This window comes from Hypanus sabinus, unplaced genomic scaffold (assembly GCF_030144855.1).
Source record: "Hypanus sabinus isolate sHypSab1 unplaced genomic scaffold, sHypSab1.hap1 scaffold_477, whole genome shotgun sequence".
NCBI lineage: Eukaryota > Metazoa > Chordata > Chondrichthyes > Myliobatiformes > Dasyatidae > Hypanus > Hypanus sabinus.
The window spans coordinates 4,233-14,391 of NW_026781348.1; the positions used below are offsets into that span (position 1 = coordinate 4,233).

The 10,159-nt window shown below is 51.4% G+C and overlaps 1 protein-coding gene across 4 annotated transcripts; it reads left to right on the forward strand.

Annotated features, from left to right (window-relative positions):
* Nucleotides 1–825: 825 nt before the first annotated feature.
* On the forward strand, nucleotides 826–7,615 carry LOC132389120 (killer cell lectin-like receptor subfamily B member 1B allele B). Of its 4 annotated transcripts, XM_059961575.1 has the most exons (6): nucleotides 830–876; nucleotides 1,604–1,720; nucleotides 3,043–3,147; nucleotides 4,541–4,683; nucleotides 5,958–6,022; nucleotides 6,958–7,615. In XM_059961575.1, the coding sequence occupies exons 1-6, from the start codon at nucleotides 855–857 to the stop codon at nucleotides 7,145–7,147; spliced, it is 642 nt and encodes a 213-aa protein (XP_059817558.1). In that variant the 5' UTR covers nucleotides 830–854; the 3' UTR covers nucleotides 7,148–7,615. The 4 variants fall into 4 exon arrangements, with proteins under 4 accessions (XP_059817559.1, XP_059817558.1, XP_059817556.1 ...); XM_059961576.1 differs by lacking the exon at nucleotides 1,604–1,720 and having other exon boundaries at nucleotides 826–876; XM_059961573.1 differs by lacking the exon at nucleotides 830–876 and having other exon boundaries at nucleotides 1,541–1,753.
* Nucleotides 7,616–10,159: the final 2,544 nt, after the last annotated feature.

A 10,159-nucleotide genomic window follows, 5' to 3' on the forward strand; every position in this document is an offset into this window, starting at 1 on the left:
CCATCCTGGATAATTGGCTTACAACCCACCCCCTCTCCACACATACTCCCCCACATCGGGGGAAGATACGAAAACAAGCTTCGTCAGGCTCAAAGATAGACTCAACACGCTTTCATCAGATTATTGTGCCTGCGCAAGCAGGTCGGAGGTCATATTACTGACGTCACTCTCAATGTGTCACGTGCTATACTCACAAGTGTACAAGACACTTCGTCCCTCCACTTCTGCACCCTCCTGTCGTCTCTCTTCACGTACATCCCGTTTCGCTCTCCCCCAATTTTCCGATCCACTACCACTCCACACTCTCTCAACCCTCGCTGTTAACCCTCTCTCTTTAACCTACTCCCTTTCTCTATCGCTCCCTTTGTCTCTCACCCCTCTGCCTCCCAAATTTATCATCCCAATCCTCACTTTCATCTTCGCTTTCGCTATCCCTCTTTCTAGTCTCACTCCCCTTCCGGCACCACCTCACTCACTTTATTTATTCGCTCTCCCTGTCTTTCCCCTTTCTCGCCCCCATCCACTCCCATTTTCTCGCCCATCGCTGCAATCGCTCACTCCTCACTCTCCTGCTCTGTCTCTTTGGCTCTCTCCCCTCACTTCCATCTCTCCTTCACTTCCAATCCCTACCTCTCTGCCCTCTCTTTCCGCACTCTATATTTATTTGTCTCTCTCTGTGCTCGCCCTTCCCCCATTATTTACGGGTCTCTCCTCCTTTCATTTCTCTCTCTCTCATTCTCACACTTTCAACCTCAGACCGTCAGACCTCCACCGACAAAGAGCTGAACTTTGGGATAGATGAGCCTCTCAGCGATGAGCGTGAGGACCCTCCAATTGCCTCGGGACACGGCGAGATGCGAGTCACTGTACAGACAGGTCAGAGTTCACAGTTGCGGCGCCATTCTGAAGGGATCACGTGTGAAATCCCAAGTGTCCAAGTTTCTAATGCATCTGCCTCGAGCACTACCTCTGGCAGTTTGTGCCGTGGACTGACCACCATCTGGGCAACAACGGGTTGTCACTCGGCTCCCCAGTTAAATTTGTTTCCTTCTTTCTCCTCTCAGCTCAGACCTGTGATCTCTGGCCCTGGGTTCTCCAAGACGAGAGAAAATGACTCTGCGCATTCACACCGTCTCTACAGGGTACCCACATCTCTGGTGCTGTGTTCCCTGGAATTCAGGAGAATGGGCGGGGGGGATCTCATGGAAACATTCCGAATGTTAAAACACCTTAACAGATTAGATACGGCAAAGTTAATTTCAATAGTAGTGTAATCTAGGGCAAGAAGACACAAACTCAGGATTAAAGAATGTCCATTTAGAACGGAGACGAAGAGAAATTACTTTAGTCAGACCGTGGTAAATCTGTGGAAATTGTTGAAACGAGCGGCTGTGAAGCCAAATCATTGGGTGCATTTTAGGTAGAGATTGATAAGTTATTGATTAGCCAGGGCTTCAGGGGCATGGGGAGAATGCACGTGAGCATGATTGACTGGAAAAATTGTTTCAGGCCACGATTGAAAGACGGAGGAGACGCGATGGCCCGAATGTCCTACTTCTGCTACTATATCTTATGTTCCCGTGGTCTTGCGGTCTCTCCACAGCTGCGCATGAACAACAGTCGAAAGTGAAGATCGGAAATAGACCGTACCGTCTGATCTGCCTACTCTGCCTAGTTACATCCGCCCTCATCGTGATAGTGGTCGGACTCTCGATCCATGGTGAGTGGAACGGTCTCCGAGTGCAGTCAGACCGTAAATAAAGAGAGTGGAATAAATTGTTATTGTAAAATACCACAGTGACACCGACACGCCGCTTACCGTCACACCGATTAAACCCATCACCATGACAAGGAAACATCCCTAACCGTGATAAAAATACGGTCTTCAGCGTAACAAAATCAAGACTCTTCCTGACACAGTCACGCCATTCACCATAATATTATCAACGCTGTCACGGTCACGACATTCAACGGGACACAAATGATCTCCTAACCGTGACACTGACACGACCATCGCGGTGATACACACATGGCAGTCACACTGACCGCAACACACCCCTCATTGTAACATCGACATGCCCCTGACCGTGTCATTGATACACTCCTCAAGGCGACACCGAAACACACCTCACAGTGACAGCGACACGATCTTCTCTGTGACACTGGCGTACCGTACCCCGTGACATTTTCACGCTCCTCAGCGTGATCCGCTCCGCAGCGCATCGTGACAAAAACTCACAGGTCAATGTAACACCACTTCCCGAGACAGTATTGCCCCTCAACTAACACCGATGCACCTCTCACTGAGGCAATTACCCACACCTCACCCTGACACAGGAACACCCTTTACGGTAATACCGACACCTAAATTCACAATGACACCGACATAGTCCTCTCCATCTCAGCGACACACACCTCAGCGTGACAATCTCATACACGCCGTGGTCATGTCATGCCTCTCACCGTGACACAGACAAACCCATCTGAATGAGACCAGCACACACACATTACACAGATACCCCACACACCGGGACATACCAGATCCCGAACTCTTGACATTTCCCTCGCCGTAACGTCCAGATACACTTCATTGTGTCCCGGTACACCTCTCTCCGGGGCACAAAAACTCCTATTACAGTGACACCGACAGGTCGCTCACAACAACTCGAACCGGCCCCGAGCTGAGACAGGGAATCGATCATCACCACCATGCTAACACAGACCCCACTGTAACAACAACAGAACGTTCACCAGGGCACTGCAAACGTCTCAGTGACACAGACACGCCCCTATGCTTCCGCCGACGCCTCTCACTGTGCCACCAGTACATCCTTCACTGTGACAACCTTCACGGTGACACTGACACAACACTCTTCGTGACCTATTCGGTGGCGTGACGTTGACTCACGTGTCACTGTAAAAGCTAAACATCCTTCACCATCTTTCTCAGAATTACAGATGCGTCAGTCTAAGGTCACCTCTGACCGAAACTACCATGAGTTAAACTTTCCTCGCTCAACTCTAATCTGTCTTTTCTTAAAGGAATGCACAGCGATCTCCGTCACCAGTTCACTGAGATGGAAACGAAGTACAGATCTGTCAACGAAACCAAGGCTCAAATCTGTGAATTGTTGACCAGCAGAAGAGGTGAGGCATCATCCCCCTCTTTAACCCGTTGTTCACCACAGGGCAAGCATGGAGAGAGGAAGCGTCACTCTGTGCTTGACATCGGGAGTGTGTGAAGAGATGGCATGGAGGGTGATTCACTCTGTGTTTGACCCGGTGAATGTGTGATGGGGCTGCGTGGAGTAAGTTTCATTTTATCACTGAATCCAGGAGAGTGTGATGGGTCGTTGTGGAGAAGGATTCTCTGTGTCTGACCACGAGATAGTGAGACGTAACTTTACAGCTTATTTTTGTGTCTGACTGCTGGAGTGTGTGATGGGGCCATGGAGAGAGGGATTCACACTGGGTCTGACCAAGGCTGGATGTGATTGGACTTTCTGGACGGATCTAAATTCTGTTCTCTGACGGGACGGAGTGGAATTAGATTCACTCTGTTTCGGAGCTCGGGAGAGTGTAATCGGGCGATCTGCAGGGAGCTTAAACCCGTGTCTCACACCTTGGGTGTATAATTGGAACCTGTGTTTGACAGTGTGTGCGTGTGAAGAGAAGCTGTGATGGGAAGTGTGGTGAAGTGTGTGAGTGCGTTTGGGGGGGCGTTGTGTGTGCGTCTGACACCAGGAACAGTGATGCGTGCCTGGATAGCGTTTCGCTCTGTGTTTGAAACCAGGGGTCTCTGATAGGACGGTGCGGAGGGGGCTTCTCTCGCTTTCAGACCACTGTGTTGTGTGATGTCAGCGGGTAGAAGGAGCATCATACTGGGTCTGACCATGGAAGTATGCGGGGGGATGGTGCAGAGTGTTTCATTTTTTTATCTGATCACGGGCGGTAGTGTGCAGCGAACTCCACTCCATGTTTGACCCAAGGAGTGTGTGATAATGTGGTGGAGAGAAAGCCTCAGTGTGAGACTGACCCCGGTCGTGTGTGATGGGACAGTGTGGTAGGAGAATCACTCTGTGTCTGACCCCGGGAGTGTGTGAGGGGACGGTGTGGTGGGAACTTCACTTTACCTGATCCTTGTTAATGTGATGGGACGGTGTGGGGAGGTGGTAGATGTAGACTCAATGTGTGCCTGATTGGAGAGACTGTGATGAATGATGCGGAGGGAACTTCACTCTGTGCCTCATCCTATGAATCTGTGACGGGACGTTCTGAAGGGAACTTCGTTCTGTGTCCCTCCCCGGGCGTGTGCGATGGGACAGTGTGGTCCTAGATTCACTCTGAGGCTTGACCCCTGGAATGTGTGATGGACAGTGTGGAGGGAACCTCACTGTACCTGATCCTTGTTAATGTGATGTGCCGGTGTGGGGAGTGGGGGGAGGGGATTCACTCTGTGCCTGGCTTCAGGTGTGCGTGATGGGACCGCGTGCAGGGAGATTCGCTTTGTGTCTCACTGTTCCTTGTTCCTGATTTCCAGAGCAAACGTGTTCCAAGGACTGGATGAAAAATAAAGACCGGTGTTATTACGTATCCACGTTTGAAGCATCTTTCCGCCAAGCGATGGAAGAATGTTCAAACCGTGACTCAAGGCTGCTGGAAATCAATTCAAGGGATGAAGCGGTATGTGTCACAGCACGAGAAGGTCTCACAGTAACAAAGGAATCATCACACACTCGCGGATTCAGTCACAGATTGAACACACAACATACACTCCCAGCACACACACCCGGGGATAGACACAGAGTGAATCTCCCTCCACACCGTCCCATCACACACTCCCGGGGTCAGACACAGACTGAATCTCCCTCCACACCGTCCCATCACACACTCCCGGGGTCAGACACAGAGTGAATCTCCCTCCACACCGTCCCGTCACAGCCTCCTGGGGTCAGACACAGAGTGAATCTCCCTCTACGCCGTCCCATCACACACTCACGGGGTCAGACCCAGAGTGAATCCCCCTCCACACCGTCCCATCACTCACTCCCGCCGTCAGACACAGAGTGACTCCCCCTCCACACCGTCCCATCACACACTCCCGGGGTCAGACACAGAGTGAATCTCCCTCCAAATCGTCCCATCACACACTCCCGGGGTCAGACACAGAGTGAATCTCCCTCCACACCGTCCCGTCACAGCCTCCTGGGGTCAGACACAGAGTGAATCTCCCTCTACGCCGTCCCATCACACACTCACGGGGTCAGACCCAGAGTGAATCTCCCAACACACCGTCCATCACACACTCCCGCCGTCAGACACAGAGTGAATCCTCCTCCACACCGTCCCATCACTCACTCCCGGGGTCAGACACAGAGTGAATCCCCCTCCACACCGTCCCATCACTCACTCCCGCCGTCAGACACAGAGTGACTCCCCCTCCACACCGTCCCATCACACACTCCCGGGGTCAGACACAGAGTGAATCTCCCTCCAAATCGTCCCATCACACACTCCCGGGGTCAGACACAGAGTGAATCTCCCTCCACACCGTCCCATCACACACTCCCGGGGTCAGTCACAGAGTGAATCTCCCTCCACATCGTCCCATCACACACTCCCGGGGTCAGACCCAGAGTGAATCCCCCTCCACACCGTCCCATCACTCACTCCCGCCGTCAGACACAGAGTGAATCCCCCTCCACACCGTCCCATCACTCACTCCCGGGGTCAGACACAGAGTGAATCCCCCTCCACACCGTCCCATCACTCACTCCCGCCGTCAGACACAGAGTGAATCCCCCTCCACACCGTCCCATCACTCACTCCCGGGGTCAGACACAGAGTGAATCTCCCTCCACACCGTCCTATCACAGATTTGTTTTGCAATGAACAGAGAGAAGCTACGTAGATTGTTTTCAATTCTTGGCATTGATCAAGTAAATTTAATTTCCCAGAGCTTTGCATCCAACAAACTGTTGTACCGAAACATTGCACTCTGGATTGGAAAATGCGAAAACGGGTGAGATTTGTACTGATACGTGGTGAAAGAGTTGGGCAATGACATAGTCCTGACGGAAGAAAATTGGATTAGTTTACGATTAGACTGTACGAGGTTGTCGGGAGCGTGCGGTACTGTGGGAACATTTTGGGACCGACAGGTGTCTGTCGGGGAAGGGCAGGGCAGTGGGAATATTTCGGAAACTGCCAGGGGACAGTGGGCACAGGGATTATTTTGGCACTGACGCATATCGCCTGGCTGTGACTAGAGAAAGCAACAGTAAGATTAGTTTGGTGAATGAAATGGATCTGAGGGCGAGGATAAGAAAACGATTAATTTGGAGACGATATAGGGTGATAGTCACACAGTGGGTGAACGGGATTATTTTGCGATCTGAGGCAAGGATGTGGGGGAGAGGGTGCCAGTGGTATAAGTCTGGAGGCGGACCAGAGACTATGGGGAGAGCGCGGTGTTGTGGGATATGTTAGGGGACAGGCACGATGCTCTGGGTAGAGGGTGGGGCAACGGGATTAATCTGGGACCGGCACAGGGCTGAAGGAAGAGTGTGGATCAGTGGGATTCCTTTCGGGACAGCCATTGTTCTGTGGTGAGTCGATGGGACAGTGGGGTTTGTTTTGGGAATGAAACAGATCAGAAGGGAGAGGGTGGGCCTGGTCGATTCGTATGGGGACTGACAGAGGACTCTGGTGAGGAAGCGGTTCGGTGGGATTAGTTTGGGGGATACGGGATTGTGGTGAGACATTGGGACCGTGGTATCTGTCCGAGTACTGACACGGAGCGGTGGGGAGAGAGCGGTTGAGTGGGATGGGTTTGGGGAATGACACAGGCTGTTAGCAGAGAGCGAATCCATGAGATTAGCTTGGGGATGGTCTCGGCTCGGATTCTCTGCTGGAGCTGTTTTGTCTCTGTTGAAATTGTTTAACCCTCTTGGACAGGACTGTGGGCATGACCCTCTTGTACAATGTGTCCCCGTGGACGTCCAACTGCAGAGACTGCGAGGCGTACTTAGGGAGTTACCCTTGTGATAGAGATCGGCGTTTCATCTGCGAGAAGTCGGCACCTTTGTTCCCGGATATTCCTGAAGAGATCCAGGGTCTCTGCCAACAGCCAGAGGAGGCGACGTGAATGAAGTGACTACTCCCATTTTTCCCTTCTCTCTCTATCACTCTCACTCCTAAATCATTTCTAAATTTGCTCCCTACCCTCTCTGCCCCACCCTCCTACTCCATTTCCTCTTATCGCAAGCAGATTCTCTACACCAGACACCGACAAACCCGTCCCGCCGTCTATCCCTTTCTTTCTCGCCATTCCCACCGTCCCGCTCTTCCAAGCTCTGTCTACCTTTCTCTCTGCCCCGTCACCTCCTCAAATTTCCTCTAACTTACTTAACTTACTCAACCCACTCTTTCTCTGCATCCTCCGCAGATCTGTTACACCTCTCTCCCCTTCCCTCCCCAGGGACTCTGTACCTCCCCTCCCCGTTCTCCCGTTCTCTCTCTAAGCCCTCTGACTCCCTGATCTCTCTCTCTCTCTCTCTCTCTCTCTCTCTCTCTCTCTCTCTCTCTCTCTCTCTCTCTCTCTCTCTCTCTCTCTCTCTGCTTTCCATCCACTTTCAAATCAATCCTGTGCCGTCTGGTGCTCAACAGCCCAACCCTGTGGAAAAGCTTATGCCTATTCTCTCTGCCTGTGCCCCACTTGGGTTTATGGAAATCTGTAAATTTACAACTACTCTCCGGGGACTAAAGCCCCAACTTTCCCTCGCTCCCACCATAGCTCAGTGCTCCGAGTTTCGGCCACATCCCCTAGAACTCACTGTACAATATATCCAGTTCAGCGGCCTTTTCACCTACGTCTTGTCCCACGGCAACGTGACCTCCCGACTCCTGGACTCAGTGTGACTGGTGAAGACCAGCGGGCAAAGTATCCTGTCCACCCCATCGGATGTTTTCGACAAGAATCGCTATTTCAATTATTATCTGAAACTCATAAAACCTGGAATTTGTTGCTTTGCCGTATCGATACGGCGCAAAGATGTAGGATCAATGTAAATTACCAAAAAAAAAAAGATAATAAAAAATCGGTAAAATGTGGAGGCGTTGAACATGCGTTCGAAAACGTGGTGCTGAAGGGGAAGAAGGTGTCTCTGAACAGTTGGGAGCTCAGGCTTTTGCACCCATTCCCCGATGGTGTATTGACAAGGGAGCCTGTCCCCGGATGAGGTGCCTCCCTGATGGATGCCCCCTTCTCGAGGCATCGCCTCTTGAAGATATCCTCGATGCTGGGGAAGGTGGTGCCCTTGACGCTGGTTGAGTCTACACCCCTCTGCAGCCTCCGGTGACCCTGTCCCTTGCGGCCTCCACACCAGGCGGCGATGCTCCAAGTCAGAATGCTCCCAATGTCCATCTACAGACATTTCCTTGTCTTCAGTGAAGGGCCAAATCTTCTCAGACTCCTGACGTTGTCACACTTTCTGTAATGGGAGAGGTATGCGTGGCGTTGACGGCAAGTGTAGAGAATGGTCCGGAATACTCTCAGACTTCGCGAAATAAACAAAACGACAACGACGAAAATCAAAGATTAGATCACAATCTGCAGCATTAGAAAAGATAATACAGCACGAGCCCTTTAATTCTGCCGGACAATCATTGGCGCTCAGAAGCTTAAAGGGAAAGTGACAGCTAACCATGCTCCGCGTAATGGAGGTTCCGAATCCCGGATGCCTGCCGATGAAGACACTTTCTTCCTGTTTACATGCCCAGTGTAGATCCTCTGAGATGCTGACACCCAGAAACACAGGAACTTCAAATATGATCATAGGATAGAGAGGCAGAATTAAGCTCTTTGGCAAATCGGGTCTACTCCGTCATTTCATGATGGTCGATCCATTTCCCTCTCAGCCCCTGTCTCCCGCCGTCTCCCTGTATCCCTACATGGCCTGACTAATCAAGAGTCTCTCAGCCTCTCCCTTAAACATCAGGTCGTATCATTCGCAGCCTGCTGTGGCAACAGATTCCATAGGTTCATCCCAGAAAGGCAAACGAAATTCTCCTCATCGGCGTTTTAAAATGACGGTCCGCTATTCCAGGTGGGCCTACTGGCCTTAGACTCTCCCACCATAGGGAAACTTTTCTCCACGTTGATTTTATCGAGGACTTCAAGCATTTGATCGGTTTCAACAACACCAACCACCACCCTCCCACCTCCCACGACCCCACCATTCTTCAGATCTCCAGCCATAAAACGCCCCAGATTAATTAATCTGTTCAATCCCGGAATCATTTCCGTGAACTTCCTTTCAACACTCTCCAATTCAAACACATCCGGCCGGATGAGGTAAAGGACCCGGAACTGCTGACAATCTTCGTTGAGACCTCACCAGTGCTTTATAAAGCCTCAACGTTACACCCCTGCTGTTCTATTCTAATATTCTCGACCTGAATGTGACATTGCATTTGGCTTCCTCGCCACCGACTCCGCCTGCAAATTCATCTTCAGGGAATACAGCACAAGGACTCCCAAGTCTGTTTGTACCTCAAGTGTTTGAATTCTCTCCCCGTTTATAAAACAGTCTGTGCCTTTATTTCCTCCACCAAAGTGCATGACCATACACATCCCGACGCTGTGATCCATCCGCCCCTTCTTTCCCCATTCTCTCAATCTCTCTGGAACATTCTGTAGCCTCTCTGCTTCCTCAGCACTATCTGTAGATCGGGGATTTCGCTGCCGATCTGCACTGACTGAGTTTTCCCAATGAGGAGGACAGCTGCCCGGTGTTGTATTGTCCAAGTGGCCCAGTGACCAGTGGGGAGCGAACAGGGTCGTATCGGATGTAGACCTATTGTGCTCATCGTCAGGGTGCAGCGCGTCCACGTCCGTGCTGGAGCAGAGGATAACTCTGGGTGTGACCCGACTCTCAAAGCGCATAATCACAGCATTGTGAGTGACACTGGGCGAGTGTAGTTGAGGAAGCTCACCCTACTCTTCTCGGGCATGGTGTCACTTTCCGCATTTTCAAGTAGGGGGTAAATTCCGTCTGCAACAGTGTAAGATTGAAGATATCCTCGGCAACTCCAGACCACTCTGCAGTCCTACCCATCTCCGCCACCTTGTCCCTCATCTACACCCCTCCCCATCTCC

Bases quoted from the DNA above. Each gene is read 5' to 3' on its own strand.
- LOC132389120 (XM_059961573.1), top strand. From the start codon at position 1,573: ATGTTCCCGTGGTCTTGCGGTCTCTCCACAGCTGCGCATGAACAACAG. The intron at 4,684-5,957 runs GTATGTGTCACA...TTAATTTCCCAG, and splicing joins TCAATTCAAGGGATGAAGCG to AGCTTTGCATCCAACAAACT. The intron at 6,023-6,957 runs GTGAGATTTGTA...CCTCTTGGACAG, and splicing joins ATTGGAAAATGCGAAAACGG to GACTGTGGGCATGACCCTCT.